The sequence below is a fragment of the Pholis gunnellus genome, assembly GCF_910591455.1.
Source record: "Pholis gunnellus genome assembly, chromosome: 12".
NCBI lineage: Eukaryota > Metazoa > Chordata > Actinopteri > Perciformes > Pholidae > Pholis > Pholis gunnellus.
Window position 1 is genome coordinate 22,828,364 of NC_136539.1, and position 27,060 is coordinate 22,855,423.

The following is a 27,060-nucleotide window of genomic DNA, read 5'->3' on the forward strand; positions in this document are numbered from 1 at the left end:
AGACATGCTCCAGAGTTAAAGCACAGATTCGGCTTCTGGAGCAGTGACCTCATCGTAAAATGGATTTATAGCTTCGTTTACAACGATCTGTATTTGAATATTAACGGCTTCTCCGACATGTTCACACTTGTAACCAAATTAAAAAGAAATTCAGGCGCTTATTTCAGGTCACAATTAACCGGTGTGGTTAAATATGTGGAGCAGCGAAGACGAGCTTGAAGAGGATAAACCAGTTACAGCTCAACGGCTGCAGCTTAAACATCTCCAACGGGTTTTATGAACGTGTCAAAGCAGATGTCCAGCGTCAGGCACACTTCGTAACGGTGACACACCACAGAGGAAGAATGCAGATATGCCAAGTATTGACTTCTCAGGGGCAGGAGTTATTTTTAAGCCTAAGTGCATACCGGGGTCGGCAACTGTGGCCGAGCAACCTTCAACACGACAGCACTAAAATAAAGAGAGCAGCAGTCTTGCATAGGACTTTTATTCATCAGACAAACATCTCAGATATTCTGCAGACTTTTAAAAAAAAAAACTATTTCACAGAAAAGGACAGTAGTCACATGAGAGTCGAAGAGCTTCGTCACATTTCCCTGCTAGTCGCGGTATAAATAAGAAGAGGAGAAGGGAACACCGAGGGTCATCTTTCACAGCAACACACACTGCAGGAGGAAAGAAAACAATAAAAACATTAGAAATCTGAGCCACTGTGTGCCAGCTCATAAAGATGAAAGAGCAAAGATCAGGGGAAAACATTAAACATTCAGTGCACGTTCGGTGAAATCATTTCTATTCTGCCTGAAGATTTCTCTTTTTTTTTTACGAGCACGGGTGAACATTCAGGCGATGCCAGACGGCTCATCGAGCTGCTGAAACGTGAGCCGCACGGATTCAGGTGCGTTTCATGTGTAGTCATGCGAGCACAATAAACACTAGCTGCTCCGCTACCCCCCCACCTCATTACATGGTGACCGGGTCTGATGCGGCACAATGGGATCAAATCAGCAGTAGCCACGAGATACACTTGAGCCAGCGAAATGAAGCGGTAATAACAGCGCCGTGAATTACAAAACGGCTTCATCGCTGCAGATAGCCGACGGTTAAATGAATTAACTTTGTGGTTTACAGGGTTCACAGAGAGGCGGACGCTCCGTCGGCCGTCAGAATGCATTTGGCAGCCGCGTGTCGCCAGTAGAGGCACGCAGACCGAGTTCTACTTCTGTTTGCTGTTTGAAATGGACCGACGTCTACTGTGGGGGAGAGTTTCCTCTTAATGGACATTCAGCGTCATTAGACTTCCACTGCCCAGTGTCTCTCACACTGAAGGTCAGAGTAACGATTAGAAGGCTCCGGGAAATCATTAGTATCACGATGTAAAAGGAGGTAATTGAAGGTGAACTGTTCCTTACTTACTAAATGTTTCCATACCACTAAAAGCCTCGACTGAGGTTCCCACATGACTTTAAAAAGACACACAACACAACTGCAACACTTGCAGGATAATCTGGTTCTGCATTGCTCTTAATTTGACTTCATTAAAATGCTGAGCACTGTTCAGCTTGTACTCTGCGCTGGATGAATCAGTAACAGCCGAGGGTCACAGACGACCCAGCACATGATGCTACCAAACGGGCTGATGGACTATAAGCAATACTTACCACACACACACACACACACACTGGAGAAGTTAGATCTTGAATCCAAGCGCCCGCATGCAGTCTTTGTGCGCCTCAATCAGGCCCGTGCAGCTTTCCTCTCCCTTCTCAATGATGCTGGAGGAACAAGCAGACACGGAGGCGTCAGAAACATTTCTACTTCTAACAAAGTGAAGAGCTTCCGTCTGTGTGTACAGGCGCTCACCAGGCGTCCCGGACTTTCTTTGTCTCTGGACACGCACAGCACGCTTTGAGAGGCTTCTTCTGCTCAGTGGCCTCAGTGGCCGGCTCCATGCAGGCAGCAGACACGGTGGACATCTTCAGAGGGATCTAAAAATAAAAGTTTAATAAACTCACGAGCAGACTTGATGTAGAGCACCACACTGTCCCAGCGCAGACGTCTAATTTTGCATTTAATTTCCCAGAATAAGAAAAGATAAAGCTCTTTACAGATGTTTGAAACCATTTCAGCCACTTCTGTGAAAAGATAGGAGACTCAAAAAAAAAAAAAAAAAAGAAACACCAGGAGGGTCCAACCCACATTTAAAAAAATAAAAAGAGGAAACACTCAATTGAGACGCTGGGACGAGGTAATGTTTAGCATGTTTTAATATTAAAATATATCCTATCTTACAGAGTGAGATTATGCAGATTACTCTTAACATTAGTGGATGATTTGTTTAAGGGCATATTGCTTATATATATATTATAATGTTAGTTAACGCTGAAAGGCAGCTTGACTGATGTAACGTTAGCTTCAATGACAGCTCTCTTACACACACACACACACACACACACACCTTTAATTTATTAAAAAGGGGGATAATGCTTACAATTGAGAAGCTGGGACGAGGGAATATTTAGCATTTCTTTAAATTTTAATATTTTTTTACATAGTAAAATGAATCCTAAATCATTGAAAATTGAGTCTCTTTGTTTGGGACACAAAAAACACGCAGTTTAAAGACATCTCCTTTGGTTTAAATGTGATTAAAACACGTTACAACGTCCACGTTTTACAGCTCAAACAGCACATCGATTACTCTCAGAAGTACTCGATGATGTGTGGACGACTTTAATCTGTGTACCGGGCACATCGCCTGTGTTATAATGTTACAGAACCACCACGTGCCTTGCTGTGTTGTGCTTTTACCAGCGTTAGCTAACAGTTTGGGGACATTGTGTAACACAAACGTTAGCTAGCTAACAAAAAACAGTTGGTTTTCGGTGTCATGGCGGATGAATGACACAATTAAAACGTAGTGTACTAGTTAAAAAACACCGGCTGGCTAACGGGGTATCCTACGTTATGTAACTTACTTGAATGGGGGCTGGTGGTGAGGAAAGAGTCGCTTCACCTTCAGAGAGAAACCAACGCGGATGGAGAAGGATCACGTGGTCGGGGTTTATGCAAATACGTGTGCGGAGGATTCTGGGAAAGTGAGTGTTGCGTAACAATGGCAGGAAGTGACGTGTCCAAGCAAAATGAGACCCAGCACACAGTTTGATAATCAGAGACCAGAGCATCTGTGAATGTACTGTAAGTTTAATAAATGTATATTCATATTCATTAGGACAATTGTGTTTTTAGCGAGCTCACTGATGTTAATACTTATTTTATCTGTCAAACTCTCCTTTTCTTTCCTTTTTAACGTTTAATGTCAAACATAAAGGACAAATCAATTCTTATGACAGCTTTATTATGAACAAACATCAGATGATCTACATTTCCAACCTGGTGCAACATTAACATTACTTTATTTTAATTGGTGAAATTGGTATTAATCAAGCAAAGTTAGGCTGGCAGTAAAAAAAGTGACTGTAAGTGGTGCTAATATAATTTAAAATAACAAGCAAGTGTGTTATTACTATTCACACAACCAGGAATAACTACAAAACAATAAAGTTGAACAAATAACTTTAGACAATGGTTAAATGACACAATTTTAATTGTGAGGTTTATGTGAGCTTCAACAGCTTCAAGAGACATCGCATTTATATAACATGCAGCAAGCAACACACGAGGTTGAGATTTAATTTAATTCAGAGATCAAAATATAAAAACTGACTGACTGTACTGAAATTAACAGAAAATATGTGGAGCAAGTTCTTTACTAAATATAATTTTTTTTTCCCAATTACAGTTTGAAAGGTGAAGCTATTCGAGTTGACGTCACAAGTTCCTGTTTTTTAGGCTGAAAACAAACCAAAGAAAACCGTCCTCAATGTTTCTGATGCATCTATTCAGCTGCTCACACACGGCTTATAAATACAATCACTGTGTAGCCCCGCCCCTAAAGCATCCCCTGATTTATGGTCTGTTTGACTCTAAATGGACCATCATTTACTAAATGAACATCATGCTGTATTGAAGAAGACTTGAAACTAGAGATTGAGACCATAAACTCATGTTTACAATGTTTACTGAGGTAATAAATCAAGAGAGAAGTAGAGTCATTTTCTCATAGACTTCTATACAAAGTTCAACCAAGAGTAGAAGTGAGTAGATGTTGTAAACATAACAGGATATAACTGCACACGTGGGATTAAAACACATGTTAAACCTCCTTTTGACACATTGTCTCTTGCAGCAAAGTGTGATTTGACATTCAAGCCTCATCATCACCATTGTCTTCCTCAAGGCAGTTCGAGTGGAATTTTTTTATTGCGCAGTAACATCATCATCATCATGGTCTTCATCAGCCAGGACAGCTGATGATGGAGGAGGCTGAAGGAGGAAGGCACTGCTACCACGTCTGAACGTGAGTCGTATCATTTAACTGTTTCTTGTGCTTTAACGTGTCTCAGTCTGTGGAGAGGTACCATACATATGCACAACACTGTTGATATTTTAGCCTCCTTTTATATTATTTATATTATATTATATTATATATTAAAAGGTTTCCAGCACAGTGTTATTGTTTAGTTGTGTAGCTCACTATTACACAGGTCAATACACAAGAGTAACAGGATCACTGCAACCTAATCACAGTTTAATACGCATTATTTTCAGGATTCAATCATTTATTTATCCAACTGACAATCCCAACGAAATTCACTTCACAATGATGTAATGATTTAAAATAGAGAAAACCAGAAAAACCTCACATTTGCATTCAGTATCCAACTGCTTGTACTTTGTACACATCCTAAAAGATAAAGTACAATATGAGTCTAAAAGTACATCAGCCTGCAGTATATTGCTCTCAGATATTAAATTCTGTGCTGTGAGATATAGTCGCTGGTGGGAAGAAGACACACTTCAGTGGCTAGGGAGTTTCATAATATGAAAAATGTTTATTTTCTGTCCTACAGTACATGAAGATGTGTGTTTTCACATGTGCGCTGGCTCTACAGTACGTCAGCACAGCAAAGCAGTGCGTAAGCAGGAGCACGAGTCACTTATTCTGGTTGGAGGGCCAGCTGTGTGCTAGATAAATGAGCAAGTAAGCGTATTATTCATTTTGCTCGGTGCCGTGTGTTAGATGTGCTCCTCCGTTTGCTGCAGTCTCTGCTGTGCTCTCACACAGAAGCCACATTGTGTCGCACAAAATGCAAGCGGCGTTGAAATGCCCTTGAGATGAACCTTCAGTTTCATCTGAAGCCTTTGTTTCGGTGTTTCCTCTAGAAATCTGCCCCCTGAAGGAGGAGAGGTGGAAGGGCCGAGTCCTGATCGTCTGCCTGTGTGCACGCAGCGTGAGCAGACTTTGTCTTTCTTCATCAGTAACTCATCGAACGTATACTCCAATGAACTCGGTCCTTTGTTGGAACCGTAGACTAGCGACTCATCACACTCAGGCAGGTGTCTGTGTAACGCAGGTAAACAGGTGGTGGCAGCAAAGCGCATCGGCCCAAAAGCACCGGCGAGCATCTGACGATGTTTTAGATTTTGTATTGGTTTTAAAAGTAGCTGATAAATTGGCAACTTGTGAAACAATCCAGCGAAGGTTTTCTGTCTCTCTTGTATCTCTGTAAACCAAAATATATCGCCCCAAATAGCTTTTCTTTCTAATGCTTAATAACCAGATCACCGCATCTTATTATAGTTTTCAAAAAAGGTTGTTTTTGAAGGCAATGAAAAACATATTTTGTCATCTTTTTGGGGGATTTGGTTGCTGGCAAAGGTGAGAAATGTACCTTGGGTTTAATGCTCAACAGTTATTTAAAGAATAGGTTTGACATCAAACTGTTTTCTAAACGTCTTAATCCTGTGAAAACACACAGTTTAAACTGTTAAACTCTGAACTGAACGACTGCCGGTATGTGACAGATAAGTGGAGAAAACCCACTTCTAGCGCGTCCTGTATCTCTCGACTACACGTCAAACATTGTTTGTTGAAAAAAGATAATCCCGTCCAATATCCCTCACAATATTAGACACATCTCATGCACTAAGCTGCCACTGCCATGACCCCTCAGTTAATCCCTCCGTGCTGCTGCATCCTGCACTGTCATTTCCATTTCTTTTGTGTTTCAACCGCTGCTTTAATCCTGACGAACCTTCCAAGAATAGTACAAATCTTCTACTTTGCAGTCCTTGAAATGAAAATATTCCAGCTCCCGTTTGTTTGTTTTTTGTTACATATGTGAAATGTGCAAATAAACAACACAAAGAGCTGAGAGCTGAGAGCTGAGCGCATATGAGCAGCATCAGGTAACTCTACAGTGTTTAATTACATCCCCGGCTGCTGGAGATCCCGTCCTGAACTCGTCCCTGCACTCGCTGCCAGATGTCGAGTTCACATCACGATAACTGCGATGCCAATTACCGACACACACACACACACACACACACACACACACACACACTCTCACACACACACACACACACACACACACAGACACACACACAGACACACACATGCCATTGTCTTCAGTATTCATGTGAGCTGGACCTCACCCTCTTGACATGGCTTGATTCATGTGGGGATGAGACACAGATACTGAATAGTTGATGAGCTGGGTAGAAAAAGAAAAGAAGTGGAGGGACTGGGAGGGGGCAGAAATAGAGAGAGAGAGAGAGAGAGAGAGAGGGTGGGAGAGAGAGAGAGGGAGAAGAGAGAGAGAGAGAAGAGAGAGGGAGGGAAGGAGAGAGAGAGAGCGAGAGAGAGAGAGGGAGGGAGGGAGGGAGAGAGAGGGAGGGAGGGAGGGAGAGAGAGAGAGAGAGCGGGAGAGAGAGAGAAGAGAGAGAGAGAGCGAGAGAGAGGGAGAGAGAGAGAGAGGGAGGGAGGGAGTAGAAAGGCGGGTATCCACTGGCTTCGCTCCACAGCTCCAATAAGCCCTGAGGTTTTGGAGCCCTTGATGGAAAATTACCTTGTGACCAAGAGGGGAGGTCAGGACCAGCATCCTCAGACTCCACTCATCCTCAGAAGCAGCAGCAGCAGCAGCAGCAGCAGCAGCGGAGGGAGGATGGCCTGCGCGTTCGGCTGATCGGAGGGGGGAGGACCGAAGTCGGGTCATGGAGAAACTAAAAGGTCCCGCCGCCGGATGCACCACGGCCACCTGTGGATGGAGAGCCCTGCTTCTCCCGCAGCTGAACAGGCAGTCGCTGTACGTGTACGGCAGCGAGATGGCCGTGGAGCAGGAGTGCAGGCGGCAGCTGCAGAGCGGAGTCTTTGTCATCCACCCGTTCAGCCTCATGAGGTATTTAATATATCTGATAGATTCAGGTCAGTCCTGTGGAGACACCAACTCCACTTTTAGTCTCACCGTCTCTTTCAAAGTTGTCCAGTTTCTGCAGGTTTCTGCCCGTGTTTCTGTTTCTTTGCTTCATGGATTAAGAGTATTATCTTCTTTTGTTGATTGATATTACAGCTGTAAAGGTTTGGGGATTCATTGATTCATCAGTTGACAGAAAGATGATCTGCAACTATGCTGTTTCTTCTTTGTCTCCTGCAGTAAACTGAATATGTTCAGGCTTTGGGATGTTATTTAGGGAAAACAAGCATGTTAATGACGTCATGTTGAGACTTTTTATAAACTTTTTATAGATTAATCAATAAAATAAGCAGCCCCACTCCGTATAACGTGCTTGTTGCATTACTCATAATTAGCAATAAGCATGTATTCGTTATGATAATGATTTGTTTTGCACTTTTGCAAATGTAAAAACAGAAAAAAGAAGAAAGGGATGCAGCATAATTAGCATAAAATACAAAGAGCAAGTAAACATGAAATCAAAACAAACTGATAATCGGTGAAGATAAAGAAAGATTCTAGTTTTCTGAAGAGCTTTATAAAATGATATCGGAGGATTAAAGAAGGACAGAAACCCGATGGGTCTGAGCTTCTTTAAGCGTCTGGTTCTGCATTATTAATGCAGTATTGTTATTATTGGCTTGTAAGGTGATCAGAGGGAGTGAAACTGAGAGGGGGGGAACACTCGGGGATCAGAGAGCAGAGTTACTCGAGCCGGGCTGAGGAGATGTGCAGTTACAGTATCAGAGTATCTAGCGTGAGGCTTTCCCGCCACAATCCAAAGATCTCAGGCTCCCTGTTTTTGTTTCTGTGCGATCTTCTCCTGCAGGAGCTACTACATCATGTGCATGATGGCCATCACGTTCCTCAACCTGATTGGGATTCCCATGGAGATCGCGTTCCTGGACGGAAACAGCGGGCTGGCGTGGGAAGGATTCAACGTGTTTTCAGACACGCTGTTCCTGATCGACGTGGCTCTGAACTTCCGTATGGGCATCATAGCCGAGGACAGCGAGGTGAGCGCGGCTTCGCTCTGTTTACAGACACGATCTGGGAGACTATAATCCCGGCGCACACCAGCACGTATCCACCTCTGCCCCCATCTGTAATCTACTCAATACACGTAAAAAGCTAGATTAACAAACCCCCCCCCCCCCCCCCTCTTCAGCTCCTGGACATTGGTGAAACTGGCACCTGCTGTTTGATTTTATAACAGGGATTACGATGTATTGGATAAACGAGAAGTATAACATTTCCAATTAAGTATTATGCACTTTACATCCTGTTTAGTTTTCATCTGCTCGTACTTCGTGACCTCTATCTTGCCAATCACAGATGGCACATCTGTGGTGTGGTTTTTTTCTATTCGTGGTGTTTAGTCTGATTCAAGCATCTGGTTGAGATATAAAATAAAACAATAGCATAAAATATAAACCAAAATGATCAGTAGAGTAATAATTAGTACGTGTAAAAGGAGTAACACCGGTGTAAACTAGAACAGAATAGCAATAAGAGTAAAGTAGATAAATATAGTAAACAATCTACTAAAATATAAAAAGTAAATTACAACAAAAGATTAGATACAAGAGTAAAAATATAGAGTTTAAGAAGATCACCAATAACAAATATAAACTAAAATAGAAAAGCATGATATTGAGAGTTGATATTGAAAAGCAGTAAAAGGTGATATTGAACATTGTGTATTGAAAGTAATAATAAAGAGGATGATTTATTCACTCATGTGTGAGCTTCAGAGACGTTCCCTGGCACCAATGTCTCCCTTCATTTAGACAAACCCCCCCAAACTATTGGTTCACGTTCAGAGTGTTTAATTATACATCTGGTTCGCCTCATCTGTCCTCATCTGTCCTCATCCATCCTCATCCCTCTTCATCCGTCCTCATCAATCCTCATCCGTCCTCATCCATCCTCATCCATCCTCATCCATCCTCATCCATCCTCTGCTCCGTCCTCATCCGTCCTCATCCGTCCTCATCCGTCCTCATCCGTCCTCATCCATCCTCATCCGTCCTCATCCGTCCTCATCCGTCCTCATCCATCCTCATCCATCCTCATCCCTCCTCATCCATCCTCATCCATCCTCATCCCTCTTCATCCATCCTCTGCTCCGTCCTCATCCGTCCTCATCCGTCCTCATCCGTCCTCATCCGTCCTCATCCGTCCTCATTCGTCCTCATCCGTCCTCATCCGTCCTCATCCGTCCTCATCCGTCCTCATCCGTCCTCATCCGTCCTCATCTGTCCTCATTCATCCTCATCTGTCCTCATCCGTCCTCAACCGTCCTCATCCGTCCTCATCCATCCTCACCCATCCTCATCCCTCCTCATCCGTCCTCATCTGTCCTCATCCATCCTCATCCCTCCTCATCCATCCTCATCCATCCTCATCCATCCTCATCCATCCTCATCCATCCTCATCCATCCTCATCCCTCTTCATCCATCCTCTGCTCCGTCCTCATCCGTCCTCATCCGTCCTCATCCGTCCTCATCCCTCCTCATCCATCCTCATCCATCCTCATCCATCCTCATCCATCCTCATCCATCCTCATCCATCCTCATCCATCCTCTGCTCTGTCCTCATCCCTCCTCTGCTCCGTCCTCTCTCACAGGAAGCTATTCTGGACATCAAGCGGATCCGAGTCAGTTACCTGAGGACGTGGTTCATACCGGACGTCATCGCCGCGTTCCCGATCGGCTACATTCTGCTGTTTGCGGTAATAATGAGCAGCTTGTTGAGGCAGAAAATGTGCTGCTGCAGCATTTTGTCACTTCACACAAGCAATTATGCACATTGTTCATGACTGGACATGTTTGAATTAATCTCTTTTTTTAAATATATACTTACGACCGGGTTGATTAATTGTAATCCGGGTTCATTATGTAGAGATTTAATCATTGTTTTTCAGAAAAAAGAAAAAGATTAGTTTGCTCTCAACAATAGGGCTGCTTGTATTGTTTTTTCTATGTTTATGTATATTTATGTAACTGGGATTGTGGTTTTGTATCCAGTAATAAGACATTTTCACTTATAATGAACATGCTGTGTCAGCAGAAAACATGCTGCTACAGCATTTGTCATTTCACAAAAAAATGATGTCCAACTATGAACAAATCATGTCAAACCTTTGTTAGCAGTGGTTCATTGTAATCAATGAAATTATTGCTTTTCAGAGAGAACTAAACTAATGTTGATCCTTTGCTCTTAGCGTTAGCTTTAGTTGGCATTGTTTGCCTAAATGTATGTATTTCATGGAACTGTGATTTAGTTTTTGTATTTAAATAATGATAATTTAAAACAGGATGCTTACTACTCCTACTTTTACTTGAAGTAAAAAGACATTTTAATTCATAACGAAGAAGCTGTTGAAGCAGAAAACAGCCAGCAGCGTTCTGCATTATTTGTCAGTTCACAAACACAATTATCACTTTGTTTTTACTTTATTTGTTCATCGTGATTTATTAATAGGAACTTATGTAACACGCAGATTCAACTTAATCGTCACTGCTTGAGTACAAATACAACAACATGCAGTTGAGTATCTAACCATGATATTCACACGTCTTTGGGTAATAATTAGAATAAAACAATAAGAAATAGAGACAGTATTAACAGTGTGATATAAATACACTCAGACATATGAAGTAATAATATAAATGAATAAAAACATCTGTATTTTATTATACCAGGACTTACATTACCACAACGACGACAACCCGTCCAAGACCAACAAGATGATGAGGATCCTGATGTTCGTGCGGATCCTCAGCTTGATCCGTCTGGCTCGGGTGTCCCGACTCGTCCGCTTCTTTAACGAAGTGGAGAAAGTGAGTTCACACGGCAGACAAAAGTCTCCAAAAGCCCTTTGAAACGCAATCAGCCGTTCTCCGATAACCTGCAGATGCTTTACCAGACCCGGCATCCGATGACGAATCTAATCTAACGTAGAACGCTCATGAAGAGTTTCTCTGAATTCAAGAATAAAGTTAAAGGACTCTTGAAACTGTCTCTGATGTTCTCCGTGGTATCTCATAACCAAACACAATATATCTTGGAACTAACTCTTGATGTTGCATAATGTATGTCGTCTGGAATGTGTGTGTAACTCCACGCCTCCAGTCGTCTCCTAGCTGCAGAAATAAATGGTTGTAGTTGTAGTGATGGAAACTCCACCACAGATGTTTTCCATCCTGATTTATTTTTAATTTTATGTATAAATCTGTTGACTGAACTAATCCCCAAAAGGCCACGCTGAGCTCCCTGCATTTCTTTGAGCCTCCTCCTCAAAGTTAATCTTGGCCAGCTCGTCCGTCTCACTTTGGTGCCAGGTCATGTTTGGTCTTCCAGGTTTGACTGTTGCCTCCTTTGGAATCACATGATCCAGCCAACGCAGTCTCCTCGTCCTTGTTTCAGTCTTTTTCTGTATCATCCCAAAGTTGGCGATCTTCTTATAGGCCAGAAGACGCCACAAAGCCACTTCACAGACATCCATGTTGTTTATTACAACCTGGAGCCTTGTGCAAGAGGATCGTCAAATAGATTCTCCATATTTATGTGTTAGTTATTTACCTTTATTCAACCAGATACGGGAGGCAAGTCAATACAAGACAGAATAACACATAGATACATCTCAAACAATCTACAATACATCGTTATTTCAGCTGCACTCACTTTCAATTGACCTGCAAATGAAGTGGTTTAGAAGATAATCTGGTAATCTGATAACCTGTCGGGTTTCTTTGTTGTAGCGATTCCAGATCAATAAATGCAGTGTTATCATCACCGATAGAAATAATGAACAAAAGTATGAAAATAACACTCACGTTGTAATAAACGTCCTACTTTAAAGTCATGGAAGGGACCTCAGGTCTGCACAATAAATGTAGCTCTTTGATCTACGTGGTTTGTAACATTGTTGTATTGTTTTATTATTGTTCTCTTTTCCTTTAGTGGAAGATTAATTGTTAACAAATCGTGAGTTACTGTAACTTAGCCGGTGAGAAAACGTAATAACTTGCCTGAAGATAAAGATATGTTGATGTGTTTGATGCACCGGTGTGCACAGCGAGTGAGTGAATATCCTGCAGAACGTGTTAATTTGATCCCCAAACACCCGTAAAGTCACATGTTTTCATGTCATCTCTTCCCGGCAGGTGTCTAATGCAAACCTGGAGGTGGTCCGCCTCTTCTTCCGCATCTTGTCTCTGTTCATGATGATTTTCCTGCTGTGTCACTGGAACGGCTGCATCCAGTACTTTGTGCCGATGCTGGAGGAGTTTCCCACCGACTGCTGGGTCCGAAAGGAAAACCTGATGGTGAGAATACTTTATCTCCAATACACAGAGTGTGAATGATGTTATGATGTACATTTACACAGGTATAAATACAAGGTACTCCACTACATCTCAGAGGTACATATTGTACTTTTTACTGTACTACATCTCAGAGTTAACTATTGTACGTATATTGAAGTGTTCCTTTATGTGTTGAGGAATATCCTCCTCCTCCTTCTTTCAGTGTGGTATTCATACTTTTACTGAATATTTCTTCCATCACTGGTTGTGAATGAGGTTTTATGAATGTTGAAAATGAATCAACTACTTTAGTAATCAAGCAATTGCTGAAATGTTTAAAGGGAATATTTAAACAAAAAACATTCAGTAGTACTTTAAACATCTATACCACATGCTGCAGTTTAAATTCATGTGAATATGTGTTGTTGTTGTGAAGCCCCAGATCTACAAAACATTAATGATGTCTTCGTTCTTCCAGAATGCTACGGTGAGCGTGAAGTACTCCTGGGGAGTTTTCCGAGCTCTCTCCCAGATGATCGCCCTCTCGTATGGCTCTATGGACGCGCCAACAAGTGAGAATTATAGATTTTTCTTTGTCTGCCTCTAAAAACAGCCCAGGTGTCACGTTCTCCCTCAGATATAAATACCCACCGTTTCACACTAAACGAGCTTGAGTGTCTTGTTCTCCAGATTATGTGGAAATGTGGATCGTCATGGTCAGCATGGTGTCTGGCTGTCTGATGTACACCGTCCTCGTGGCCAACGCTACAACTATGATCGCCAACACCGACCCGGCCGCCAAGGAGTACAAGAGCAAGGTCAGAAAACACGTCTCAGTACACACGAGCTACTGTACGCAGTGAAACACAAATAAGGATTCATTTAGCATGTTTGGGAAACTTGAATCTAATCTAGTGTAGTGTAGGTTGTTGTAGGTTGTTGTAGGTTGTTGTAGGGTGTTGTAGGTTGTTGTAGGATGTTGTAGGGTGTTGTAGGATGTTGTAGGTTGTTGTAGGATGTTGTAGGATGTTGTAGGATGTTGTAGGATGTTGTAGGTTGTTGTAGGTTGTTGTAGGATGTTGTAGGTTGTTGTAGGATGTTGTAGGTTGTTGTAGGGTGTTGTAGGTTGTTGTAGGATGTTGTAGGGTGTTGTAGGTTGTTGTAGGATGTTGTAGGTTGTTGTAGGGTGTTGTAGGTTGTTGTAGGATGTTGTAGGATGTTGTAGGTTGTTGTAGGTTGTTGTAGGGTGTTGTAGGATGTTGTAGGATGTTGTAGGGTGTTGTAGGGTGTTGTAGGTTGTTGTAGGGTGTTGTAGGTTGTTGTAGGATGTTGTAGGTTGTTGTAGGTTGTTGTAGGATGTTGTAGGGTGTTGTAGGTTGTTGTAGGATGTTGTAGGTTGTTGTAGGTTGTTGTAGGATGTTGTAGGTTGTTGTAGGTTGTTGTAGGATGTTGTAGGTTGTTGTAGGATGTTGTAGGTTGTTGTAGGGTGTTGTAGGTTGTTGTAGGGTGTTGTAGGGTGTTGTAGGGTGTTGTAGGGTGTTGTAGGATGTTGTAGGGTGTTGTAGGGTGTTGTAGGATGTTGTAGGTTGTTGTAGGGTGTTGTAGGTTGTTGTAGGATGTTGTAGGTTGTTGTAGGTTGTTGTAGGATGTTGTAGGGTGTTGTAGGTTGTTGTAGGATGTTGTAGGTTGTTGTAGGTTGTTGTAGGATGTTGTAGGTTGTTGTAGGTTGTTGTAGGATGTTGTAGGTTGTTGTAGGATGTTGTAGGTTGTTGTAGGGTGTTGTAGGTTGTTGTAGGATGTTGTAGGGTGTTGTAGGTTGTTGTAGGATGTTGTAGGTTGTTGTAGGGTGTTGTAGGTTGTTGTAGGATGTTGTAGGATGTTGTAGGTTGTTGTAGGTTGTTGTAGGGTGTTGTAGGATGTTGTAGGATGTTGTAGGGTGTTGTAGGGTGTTGTAGGTTGTTGTAGGGTGTTGTAGGATGTTGTAGGGTGTTGTAGGGTGTTGTAGGGTGTTGTAGGTTGTTGTAGGGTGTTGTAGGTTGTTGTAGGATGTTGTAGGTTGTTGTAGGGTGTTGTAGGTTGTTGTAGGATGTTGTAGGGTGTTGTAGGTTGTTGTAGGATGTTGTAGGTTGTTGTAGGATGTTGTAGGTTGTTGTAGGTTGTTGTAGGATGTTGTAGGTTGTTGTAGGGTGTTGTAGGATGTTGTAGGGTGTTGTAGGGTGTTGTAGGTTGTTGTAGGGTGTTGTAGGGTGTTGTAGGATGTTGTAGGTTGTTGTAGGGTGTTGTAGGTTGTTGTAGGGTGTTGTAGGTTGTTGTAGGTTGTTGTAGGATGTTGTAGGATGTTGTAGGATGTTGTAGGGTGTTGTAGGTTGTTGTAGGGTGTTGTAGGATGTTGTAGGTTGTTGTAGGTTGTTGTAGGGTGTTGTAGGTTGTTGTAGGATGTTGTAGGTTGTTGTAGGGTGTTGTAGGTTGTTGTAGGATGTTGTAGGGTGTTGTAGGTTGTTGTAGGATGTTGTAGGTTGTTGTAGGGTGTTGTAGGTTGTTGTAGGATGTTGTAGGGTGTTGTAGGATGTTTTAGGTTGTGGTAGGGTGTTGTAGGTTGTTGTAGGGTGTTGTAGGGTGTTGTAAGATGTTGTAGGGTGTTGTAGGATGTTGTAGGGTGTTGTAGGGTGTTGTAGGGTGTTGTAGGGTGTTGTAGGTTGTTGTAGGGTGTTGTAGGATGTTGTAGGGTGTTGTAGGGTGTTGTAGGTTGTTGTAGGGTGTTGTAGGATGTTGTAGGGTGTTGTAGGTTGTTCTATTTCGTCTATTGTGCTACTGCAACATGATACTTTCACTCACAAGCGCTGTAAAATTATAAAAATGTTGTGCATGAAAAATCAATAAACAGGGCATAAAAAAAATCTCAAATAATAATGACTGTTGTCATCGGGGCTTAACGTAATTAAACAGTTATTTAGTTAAATAAGATAAAATCATCAGCAACTTAGAGTAGAAGACAATAGTTGGTTTGCTTAATTTTAAGGATAAAACTGACACATTTCTTGTAAAAGGTGTTTCTGACAGACCACAATGCACCTGGCTTTGAATCACATCACAGATACATGATTAAACGTGCAGCTTGCTCTCAGCACTGTGACGCTGTGTGTCTTGTATGAATGTCGATGGGCGGTGGACCCTGAAAACATCCCTTTAACCTCCCACAGATGAGCCGTCTGGAGCACTACATGACCTTCATGAAGCTCCCACCGGAGCTGCAGCTTCGCATCACTAACTACTACCAGGCTCGCTACGGAGGGAAGTGGTTCCAAGAGAAGGACGTCATGGACACCGTGTCCTCTGCACTCAAAGAGGTACAGCTTGGACCTCACTGATGTTAATTTGTCTTCTTATTTATTTACTTAATCGTCCATAAATTGTATTTATTCTCCCAGCAAATCCTGATGGTGATGTGCAGCCGGCTGCTCAGAAAAGTGCCAATGTTTCAGACCAGAGAGGAGAACTTCATCAACGCCGTCCTCTTCAAGCTGGAGTACGAGGTTTTCCTGGAGGGCGACGCCATCGTCCGGCAGAACGTCCCAGGCGACCGCATGTTCTTCATCGACCACGGCCAGGTCCTCATGGAGACCGACTCCTACGACAGGGAGCTGTGTGACGGAGACTTCTTTGGGGGTGAGTTGGATTCACGTCCGTTTAGTGAGTATCTGGATTGTGTCTGATTTTCCTCCACAGCAGTAGTGACGTAAGAGGGGAGACGGAGGTGAAAGAACAACAAGGGAGGGTCACAAATGCTCCACTTTAGAGAAAATACAACACCAGGATGTGTTTTACAACTTCTCTTACAAAGTTTCTACCCAATTAACTGGAAATCTTCTGTTAACGCCTCGAGAACAACACGAACAAACCAAATCAAAGCTCAGAGAAGTAATTTAAAGGGATAGTTGGTAGAATGTTTAAAAATGGGTTATTCAAAGTACTAATTCACCTAAAAGAAAGACCTCTTTATAAAATCAGTATCAGTTTAAGTGTACGCTTTATTTAAACTCTCAAACCAGACTCCATCGACAAAAACTCTATTTTTACCTCTCACAGAACACGGGAGTTGCACGTCCACCGTTTGTTTGTGTTATTGTGTGACTTTAATGCGTTACATGTTTAGTTCAGATTCACCAAAGTCACACGACAACACAAACACACTAACAGAAGGAGCAGCAGCAGACCAGCAGCTCCTGTTCTGAGCGGTAGAATCAGTGTTTTCATCAAAGGAGTGGTGTGTTTGTAGCGATCAGAGATAACAGCTTCAGTCCCCTCAGAACGCTGTCTGACATCAAAGCAAAGAGGTTAAACTATTCTAAATATAGCGTTCACTTAAACTGATTTATATTATTTTAGGAGTCTAAAATACGTCCTCAGCAGAACATCACTTTGCTCCGTCTACTGTAGTAGAACACTGACGAACCTCACACAACCACACTGCTAAACATCACTACTGGCCCTTTAATTTTAAAAATAACCTCTCAACATCTGTTTTACCTGAAGCAAAAGTACAATAAGTACACAGCAATGCTGTCTAAGTGTTACATAATGAATTTAATGAATGGAAACGATAAAACGTGCTTTACATGTTGAGCTTTCAGAGGGTTTTCTGTACATCAGGCATTAGGGGACGTTTTATGAAGCAGTATCACATTAATAGGTTGTTCTTCCTAACATACGTCTCCTGGTGTATTCAGGGTAATACTCTGGATATACTGGCATTAGATCACCGGAGGTTTACATTTAGGAGGTTGTTAAATTAATAATCATACTGGAGGTTATTAACCTCTTTATTGAGCTGCGGAAACATACTTTTAAAAAGATATGAAAACACGAGCAGTGAGCTCGTTCTTTTAGAAACGCTGTCTCTGTAATCCACAGAACGTAGAGACTTCTGTTCTGGTAGGAAATGTTGAGAAAGGTTTTGTGCGGCGGCGCTGCTGGATGCTGTGCCGCGGTCTCTCTTTGTGCCGAACTCCATTTAAAGATCTGTCACTTTTACTCTGGATAATCCTCAGACCTCGCTGTGAGCCGTTCTCACTGGAGCCGCTCCGGACCACAGAAACAGCGGCTGTGAAAACAGCTGACGGCTTGTTCTGTGGATTACAGTAACAGGGATCACGTCTCCGGGAGAAGATGTTGCTGTTGTCATTTATTTGGGGGGGGGGGGGGGGGGGGGGGGGGGGGGGGGGGGGGGGGGGGGTGCTGAGGCGGATATTTCAAAATCAGGACAAATGGAATTTGAAAAGCTATCTGCGTGGCGAGACGTCACAGGAGGAAGCGGATTGAATTGATGTAGTTTGTGAATATAAGAGAGGTAAAAAATAAAACTTCTATGTGGACATTTATTGCGTTAATTACTTGAAATAAGATGTAATTTAGATTTTGTGATAATATTACTACTTTTTTGGCAGGTTTAAGTGTGATTTTTAAAAGTTTCCAACTGATCATAGCTCAGCATTCGTTGCTTTTTCACGTCACTCTGAAGTTGAGATCGAAGCATTCTTCACTCTCAAACCAAAGTCAAATAAATCTATATTTTCTAATTTGGGGGATTTATTTAATTCTCTGGCTTTAAGTGGGAACAGGTCCTAATCTCCGCAGCGTTTAGAAGCTAAGCAGGCTTCCCGAAACAACTCATCTAAGTCCGGTTATTTAATTTGGGATTAATTGTCAGATCTCATCTCCGTCGTTTTACGCGCTCATTACCCGCGCTTGTTGTGGTTCCCTCTGTGTGTGTGTGTACAACAGAGACATGCGTGCTGACCAAAAGCAAACATCTGGCCACAGTGAAGGCGCTGACCGACTGCCAGTGCTTCTCTCTCTCCTGGGACGACTTTCAGGAGGCGCTGGACGGCTTCCCAGACGTCAAGAAGGATTTAGAGAAGATGGTCGAGCTCGACACTGACGGTGGACTTGTGTGAGACCAAATACAGAACTTTTTTTTTTTCAGAAAAAAAGGACAGGAGACGCGGATACTTCCTGGACAGTAAGACTGTGGCTGATTCCTCGTGTGGACACGAGATGGACGCTCGACCACTGATGGAGACGGACAGTTTTAATCTGACCGATAATTTTTCAGTCATTAGAAGTAAAATAAACAAAAGACCTCAACAGTAAAGACGGGTCAAACGTTTGACCTCTACCTCCTCGTTGATGCTGCGATTTAACCCTCGATGTTTGGAAAGTCTGAATTCTGGTTTCATACGACTTTTATTTTTGTAGTTTCATCCATAATTTCTATCAATGAAAACAAAAGACTGAGCAAGAAACACAAGCAGCCGAACAACAAACACACCATGTTAGCTTAACTTATTTAAACAAAGGCAAGCAGTCTAACAACGAGCCAATTTGTTAAAAACCTATTTTTTACTATTTGATAGTGATAGTGGAAAGAGAGAGTAACCGTGGAGTAAGGTGGTCTGTGGTCTGAGGACTCGCTGCTCAGGTCATTTGGGCCCATGTGGTATGTGGCGCCCCGATCACTCGGCTGTTGGGTCGCCCCAATTTGTAAAATGTTAACATGACGGACAGACACAGTTCATTTCGTTAATAACAAATCCATCTGCTGCTTCAGCACCACGGACAGCGTCGTTTAGTTAACCCAGGAGGCGACCAACGGTTCTGCCGAGTGAAGTCAAAGCTGCATGTGTTAAAGCTGCATTCTCTCTAGTGTCCACCAGGGGGCGACTCCTCTGGTTGTATAGAAGTCTATGAGAAAATGACTCTACTTCTCTCTTGATTTATTACCTCAGTAAACATTGTAAACATGAGTTTATGGTCTCAATCTCTAGTTTCAAGTCTTCTTCAATACAGCATGATGTTCATTTAGTAAAAAAAAAAAAGAAAAAACGAGGCAATTTTTTGGGGGAAGCGTTGCCGCCGTCCTTTCGGCAGCAATCCAAACCAATTGATCGGCTTCAGCGATAGAGTCATGAGCAAATCTGGCAAAAAAACACACTATAAACAATCTACTATAAATAATCTAAATGACATATATGATATAAATGAACTGAGTCTGATAACTTCCCTCCTCTCTCTCTCTCTCTCTGCCGTTTCATTTCCCCTCGATTCCGTACCCCCAAATACATTTCATTCACTATATTTAACACAGTAGTGTCACTGCTGGTTGTGAACATGTTCTTTAAATTACATACTTACTCCCGATATTTGAGCGATAGCTGTAGAGATAGCTCTATAGAAAACAGCAGAGCGGCAGAATATTTGGAAAAACTGACCATAGATTCGACACAAACCTCAGTCAGCGGATGGCATGTTTCCTCCAAATTCACCTCCTGATTATTACCCAACTGTTTATTTGTCTCCCTGTTCAGATCTCAAACAAACAAAAAATGTACATGCCAAGGGGGAAAGAGATAAACAAAGAGCAGAGGGGGATTTTGTCTCTTTAAAAACACAGTTAGGAGTGTTTTCTGACCCGGGACCAGTGGAAACTAAGACTCACTTCAGTGGATTTGATGTTCGCTATAACATCCGTCCACAAGGCGCTTTGTTGGATGCAACCGTGGAACTTGTTGGCTAACACTCTCTACTGTGTGAGGCTGTACTCACTGAGATCATTAGGATTCATCGTCTTTGTTGAGATTTTTAAGTCTGGATTAAGGATGCTTAGATAAGACCCAAATTGTAATAAACTGGGATTTCGCTGTAAAGGAAGGCTTAAAAAAACACACATGTACTTCATTTTTCTCTTTCTCTAAAATGACATTTATTTGGAAGTAATGTTACACAAGACATGTTAATGCCACTGTGAAAGCAAAGAGAAAATAAAGCCGACTCTATGACGTGATTATGAAACATCTGTGTGAGGACAGCCTTTATTCTCATCTCTCATCCAAACACGCACACGGTGCCCGAGGCCAGCCGGTGTTTGTACTCGTAGAGGTAGTAGGAGGCCGGGGGGAAGTTGCACTTCATCTCCATCCTGCCCGGCACCACGTGGACCGCCACGCCGGACCCCAGCCCCTCCTGCAGCTTGCTCAGCATGCGCGAGGCCAGGTAGCACCGCGCTCTGCCCGGGTCCTCCTCGATGGACGCGTACACCTCCGGCGGCGGGTTGGGGATCTTCCATTCCAGGTCCACGATGAGCTGGTGGATGCGGCTCTTGTCCAGCGACGTCGGGGTGTCGCGGTAGCACGCCACCACGTGGGGGACGGGCGCTTCGGACGCCACAGAAATCAAATTGTTGAGCTGCTGCTGCTGTTGTTGCGGCGGCGCAACTTCCTTTCCGTCCTCCGGCTCCTCGTCCTTCTCGTCCTTCTCGTCTTTCTCGTCCTCCGTTGGTCCCACGGCGGGGTGGAGCATCACCGCCCAGCGCAGCCAATCGTAGTTCTTCTCCAGCGTCTTCAGGATGCTCGCCGCTGCCTCCTCTGGGGGCGCGCGGTTCTGCACGGCCTCTTGGAGCTGCTGCCGCACGTCACCCTCCGCCTGCTCCAGGAAGTAGGCCGAGCAGCGGCCTCCCTGGTTCTTCATCTTCCTGTAGAGGGCGCCCATGCGGTCGGACCAGGTCTTCATCAGCAGGGCCTGGTCTCTGCCCGTCAGAGACGCCTGCGTGAAGAGGCACAGCAGACCGGTGCCCAGGACGAAGTTAATCTGTCGAGAGTAATGAGAGGAAAAAGATAAAAGCCTTCAAATAGTGCTCAGAAATAGCTCATGACATGTGTTTCACCCTGCAGGAAGAACCAGATGGTTCGTTTTGCCACATGAACGCTATTAGAATTAAAGCTGGGCTTTGCAGATTTTCAGTTTGCCCAAAGAAGTCATTTTAAGTGAATGTTCTAAATACTCATAAATAACTTTTTGACCTCGGGAACTAAAAGTCCTGTTAACACATTGTTATGTGCTTCTCAACAACATCTGAGGAACCACAGGAATTGTCAACATATTCACTGTAATTGATTCCTGTATAAAGAATGGACGATCTGTTGAGTGTTTTTGTGTCGTTATTCTTCTGCTTTTGTTTGTATCCGACCACGTTGAGACAATAAGCAAATAAAGTCACGCTTTATTTATGGTGTTCTCTCTGTTGACACTAGAAACAACCTGCGGATTATATAGTTGCAGCAGTACTCTGGTTACAGGTCGGTATGACCCAGAAACCAAAACTGAAACCACAGTGAAGCCAATGCGTAAGTGTCTTAAACCTGCATTCTCTCTAGTGACCACCAGGGGGCGACTCCTCTGGTTGTATAGAAGTCTATGAGAAAATGACTCTACTTCTCTCTTGATTTATTACCTCAGTAAACATCGTAAACATGAGTTTATGGTCTCAATCTCTAGTTTCAAGTCTTCTTCAATACAGCATGATGTTCATTTAGTAAATGATGGTCCATTTAGAGTCACACAGACCATAAAGCAGGGGATGCTTTAGGGGCGGGGCTACACGGTGATTGACAGGTCTCTACCAGAGACGTATACGGCGTCTCTACGTCACTCAGTCCAAACAAGGTCACTTCCTGTTCACTGGTTGCAAAAAAACAAGATGGCGACGGCCAAAATCCAAGATGGGGATGGGTGACGACCGTCACGACGACTTCTTATTTACAATCTTTGAACACAACACAGACGTCTTTGACATAATGTCAACACAGTGAGTTCATCACATTCTGTCGATAATGTTATTCATTTTTTTTGTGTTTTAAACAAATATTCTGGCCTTATCTTCCACGTTACCCGTAAGAACACAACGTGGGCTGTTAGTTTCTACACATCACGGAGGATCTGTGGAGGAGAAAGTTCTGAGTTCAGGGTAGTTTACATCAAACTCATGCCGAGCACCGCTTTATGGTTGTTGTTTATGAGACACTGTGTTGTCTTCAGCGGAGCACCGAACCATCTGGGATCTTTTGTCGAGCAGAGGCTGGTTATGACTGTTTTGGCTCATTCTCTTAAACTGAAGTGAGCCCTGTGAGATCCAGGGTCTGCAGAGCTTTTGGTGACGTTACAGAGGATTTCAGACGTGCACAGTTGTTTGATTTCTCATCATATCATACGTGGGTTTTGTCTGATTTTCCTGTGTTCATGTCGCAGCATTAACTTATCACCCGCGCCGTGTTGACACATGATAAGTTCTTCAAGGTTAAAGAAACACGGCTGCGGTTCCTTTGCTCAACGAGGTCGGGTTCTCCGGTCTGGAGTCCACAGCGGTGACTTTGATCACGAGATTCCCCTCAGAGTGAAAAACACACAATGAAGCTCGGCTGGTTATTATCGAGTTGTTCGCTATGGCTGCACAGGGAAGGAAATTCGTTTTTTGTGCTCCTCAGTGCATTTATGCAGCCGAGTCCTCGAAAATAGAACAACTCAAACTAATCACTCGTTCAGCACCAGTTTGAAGCAGAAATTGCTTCAGCGCTGAGGCGGATCATGAGAGTTTTTAGGAGGAAAAGCATGTCTGTCTTTAGAACAGCAGCTGTGTTGAATGACTTTGTTTCTTTAAATGTCCCCTAAAACAACGGCACATATAGAGTTTAATACATCAACCAAATCAACAACGTTAGATGTTCTCATGTGAAATAATATTGATAAATAGCTGCTATTTGTAACTCTGAGCCGACAACAGAATATGAGACAACAGGCGCCTGTTTTGTGTCAATTTATGGTCGTTTTGTGTTTCTTTTAAGCTATTTTGTGTCTATTTCTAGTCAATTTGTGTACTTTTGTGGCCATTTTGTGTCTCTTCGTAGTCACTTTGTGTCTCTCTAGTTGTAGATGTATAGTTGATGGCACATGTAGAGTTTAATAAATGCAGGTTAAAACCAGGTCAGGCTTATTATTAAAAGATAATCATTTTACATAACGAGCAAGCCGGTGAATTCTGCAGTATCTATTAAGGTCCATTTATTCGCATGTGTGTCTTGCTCAAGGGCACCAGGGCAGATGGAGTCATGGAAATTGACCATCCAGGGTCACTCAGCATTATTTTGGTCAATTTAACATAAGAAATGAAAGAAAGCTCCATTTGACCGTATGCAAAAAAAGGAAATATGTGCACTGAAGCGTGTCACACTTTAGTCACAGTTATGTAACGTTGTTGCTTTAAATTTCCTGTTTTAAGTTGAAGTTTAAAACCCGAGCAGCTCCTCTTACTGGATCATAAAGTGTGTTCCCGTACCAGGAGGCCAAAGGGAATTTGCCAACTCAGCACACAGAGAAAGACAACAGAAGGTCACAGCTCTGCTAGATTAAATATTCAGTTTATTTTCACCATAAAGATGGATGCAGCGTGCTCCGTTCCCCCCCACAGGACCTCCACGTTGTTTTTTCTTCTTTTCTGTCAAATCTATGTTTGTGGTCTGAGAGCTGAATATTTAATCCTGTACAGCTGTGTTCCTCAACGCTTTTCTGTTTCTTATAAACTTGTCCCCGGGGAAGATTTACTTCATTTGCATAATAGTTGATGAAATGATGTCTGACGTAGCTTCTTAATACTTCTTAATACTGGAAGTATTTTTAATGTTTTTTAAATTGACTCGGTTACGTTGTTCTCTTAACTTTTACTTTCTTTTAACTTGTCTTGTTTCGTGTTGTCTGTCTGCAACTATGTGTCTCTGATGCTGCTGCCGGTCTTGGCCAGGTCTCCCTTGAAAAAGAGATTTTTAATCTCAATGGGACTTTCCTGGTTAAATAAAGGTTAAATAAAAATAAAAAATAAAAGAATAAACTGGATATTGATCAGTGGGACGTGCAGTTGAAAAGAAGTTTGTCCGAATGTCCTTCTACTTTCTGTCATTTTTCCTCCTTGAGTGTGTGTGTGTGTGTGTGTGTGAGTGTGTGTGTGTGTGTGTGTGTGTGTGTGTGTGTGTGTGTGTGTGTGTGTGTGTCAGATTGCTGCGTCATCTCAGGCTTCCTGCAGGAGTGTGTGTCCTTGTATAATGAGTTGTGAAATGGAACTTTTAATGACCCCCTGCAGGGAGACAAGTTGAACACAGAGACCCCCCCCCCCCACACACACACACACAGAGACCCCCCCCCCCCCTCCACCTGTCTCACCGACCTTGACACAGAACTCCCTCAGCTCCCAGCGTTTGGGCTTGCGGCTCAGGATGAGCTCCTCCAGCAGCGTGGGCTGGTCGGTGAGCGCCGACACGCCCATCAGGCGGCTGTAGAGCGCCGTCAGCTGCCTCTCCAGCCGGTAGTCCTGCACGTACTGCAGGAACACCTCCGTCTCCTTCTTGGTGAAGTCTGACTGGGCCCTCACCTGGAACAAGCCGGGGGAGAGAGGGTTTATTAATAGTTACATGATTTATACAGTGTAATAAACAAATGCTAAATCAACAATTTTAGATATTTTTGCATGGAATAATAAGTAAACATAACTTTTCAACAAGTCTTGTTGTTGTCAATTTGTTATCTTTGTGGTTGTATTGGGTCTATTTTGTGTTGTTTTGTGTCTCTTTGTGGTCCTTTTATGTCTCTTATAAGTCATGTTGTGTCTCTTTGTAGTTGTGTTGTGTCTCTTTGTAGTTGTGTTGTGTCTCTTTGTAGTTGTGTTGTGTCTCATGTTTACTGAGAAAGAGTCTTGTTTTATTTCATATTCTTACTCCAGAACCTCCACTGATTATTCTTCACTTCAACACATAAACAGCAGTGAGCTCAGCTGATGACAGGGAAAACTTAAGAGATGAACTGATATTTGTACATTTTGACATAATTAAATAGAGGAAATAAAAAGCATAAGCCTGTTAATACTGACTGATAGAACTAAACAGATGCTCCAGGCACACATCCGGCCACATATCCACATTTACATAATACGCTTAGGATGATGGGTTCAGTCACGCATTAGTTCAGTAAATTGGCAGAACGCTTGTTCCTCCTCAAGGTCAGCTCCGCCTTAAGAGCCCTGGACCGTGTTTAAAAAATATACTCGTTAGATTTAAAGGAGCTGCATGTTCTCTCTCCATCAAGCAGCAGAACACAGAACACTGTTTAGTTTTTATTCTAAATCCTTCTCCCTTTGTTTCGTATCCAACGTCCTGGGGAAGGAAGATAGTCAATCTCAAGAAGTACACATGATATTGTACACCTGCATATTATTTTATAAATGTAGCAGCACTGGGCTCCAGTCTCTTCAAACCTTCACAATAAAACACTCCCTTAAGCTGAATACCCTCCAAAATAAAAGCAGCTGCCTCTACTAAGCGTCCCTGAAAGGGTCTGTTTGCTCACCGCCGTGCCCAGCTGGTAGTACACCACGGCCAGGTCGTCCTCCAGCCGGTGGACCTCCTGGTCGTCCAGCAGGCCGTGACCCGACGCTCCCAGCTCCTGATCGATGTGGTCCAGGTTCTTCTTGGCCAACTCGCTCTCCTCTGCTGTGGCGCTGCCGCCCAGATAGGAGCAGATGCCCTGGACCAGGACCCTGAACAAAAACATCATTTACAGATCTGCACATGGAAAAGTATAATGTTTTATTTTTAGCAGTTTAAACTCACCTCACAGTCTGCATGTAGCCCACTGGCTCCAAAACCTTTCCAAACATCGCCATGGCTCCAGAACTAAGAATAAAACGGGAAAATATGAATAAATAAGAAAACAGTTAACGCCACATTTTTGATGACCGGTGTACATTTTGCCGTTATTTAGAAATGACTGGATTTGTTCTAAATCTAGCTCAACAAACTTGAGCTCTTTTTTTAAACTCACCTTGTTTGTTCCGTTTGTACCGACCTTCACTGTGTGTCCAGTATTTATACACCTGAGGAACCAGGTCTGATAAGAGTTCTCCTTCAGAGGAGGAAGTACAATCAGTGGTGGACTGTATTTAAACTAGTAGTTTAGCTACATTTTGCAGCCGCCGGCTTATATTTTCATAGTGTTTGAAGTAGTTAAAAGACTTTTCTGACTGTTTTAACAATATAAATATGTAAATGCGGTATTTCAGTTCCTTTTTCATTTGTATATTTAATGTTTAATTATGGCCTATTATTCCTGAGTACTACAATAACTAGAAGGGCACTCAGAGAGCACTGACCTGCAATACCCAATATTAAAACGCTCATGAAATGTCATTTGTTATACTCCAAAATTCTCCTTGTGGTGTTTTGTATCTCTTTGTGGTGTTTTTTTATTTATTTTTAGTAGTTTTTTTGTCTCTTTGTGGGTAAACTAGTTACATGTTACAGTAGCTTGCTGGTAGTTGAACTACATTCTTATTTATTATAGTTTACATTCAAATTGTTGTCATTATTTGGATGTTGTGCTCTTGTTTAGAAAACCCATTTACATTCAGATTCAAGTAGTTTTTGATCGACTCATTTAATAATCTGTTGTTGATTTTGGCTCCTCACTCCTGAAACTTTCTAAACTCTTTCACTTTTATTTGACTTTCCTGTAGTTGTGT

General features: G+C 42.7%; 2 protein-coding genes across 5 annotated transcripts; one reads left to right on the plus strand and one right to left on the minus strand.

Annotated features, from left to right (window-relative positions):
* Nucleotides 1-471: 471 nt before the first annotated feature.
* Nucleotides 472-3,061, minus strand: cox17 (cytochrome c oxidase copper chaperone COX17). Its single transcript, XM_079170078.1, has 4 exons — nucleotides 2,979-3,061; nucleotides 1,864-1,988; nucleotides 1,662-1,775; nucleotides 472-665 (listed from the first exon to the last, which is right to left on the minus strand). Exons 2-3 carry the CDS (start codon nucleotides 1,974-1,976, stop codon nucleotides 1,691-1,693), a joined length of 198 nt encoding a protein of 65 aa, XP_079026204.1. The 5' UTR covers nucleotides 1,977-1,988; nucleotides 2,979-3,061; the 3' UTR covers nucleotides 472-665; nucleotides 1,662-1,690.
* On the plus strand, nucleotides 2,226-20,487 carry hcn5 (hyperpolarization activated cyclic nucleotide-gated potassium channel 5). 4 transcript variants are annotated; one of them, XM_079170074.1, is made up of 14 exons: nucleotides 2,226-2,248; nucleotides 4,301-4,420; nucleotides 4,974-5,104; nucleotides 5,287-5,354; nucleotides 7,028-7,301; nucleotides 8,185-8,371; nucleotides 9,986-10,090; nucleotides 11,064-11,201; nucleotides 12,528-12,689; nucleotides 13,147-13,240; nucleotides 13,359-13,486; nucleotides 15,869-16,015; nucleotides 16,097-16,334; nucleotides 18,450-20,487. In XM_079170074.1, exons 3-14 carry the CDS (start codon nucleotides 5,097-5,099, stop codon nucleotides 18,620-18,622), a joined length of 1,722 nt encoding a protein of 573 aa, XP_079026200.1. In that variant the 5' UTR covers nucleotides 2,226-2,248; nucleotides 4,301-4,420; nucleotides 4,974-5,096; the 3' UTR covers nucleotides 18,623-20,487. The 4 variants fall into 4 exon arrangements, with proteins under 4 accessions (XP_079026200.1, XP_079026202.1, XP_079026203.1 ...); XM_079170076.1 differs by lacking the exon at nucleotides 9,986-10,090; XM_079170077.1 differs by lacking the exons at nucleotides 9,986-10,090; nucleotides 11,064-11,201.
* Nucleotides 20,488-27,060: the final 6,573 nt, after the last annotated feature.

What these genes read in the sequence shown, in the direction of transcription:
- cox17 (XM_079170078.1), bottom strand. Translation starts at nt 1,976, where the DNA reads ATGTCCACCGTGTCTGCTGCCTGCATGGAGCCGGCCACTGAGGCCACT. An exon ending in AAGAAAGTCCGGGACGCCTG is followed by an intron (nt 1,776 to 1,863) that starts GTGAGCGCCTGT and finishes TTGTTCCTCCAG; the next exon opens with CATCATTGAGAAGGGAGAGG.
- hcn5 (XM_079170074.1), top strand. An exon ending in TCCGAAAGGAAAACCTGATG is followed by an intron (nt 12,690 to 13,146) that starts GTGAGAATACTT and finishes TCGTTCTTCCAG; the next exon opens with AATGCTACGGTGAGCGTGAA. An exon ending in CCAAGGAGTACAAGAGCAAG is followed by an intron (nt 13,487 to 15,868) that starts GTCAGAAAACAC and finishes AACCTCCCACAG; the next exon opens with ATGAGCCGTCTGGAGCACTA.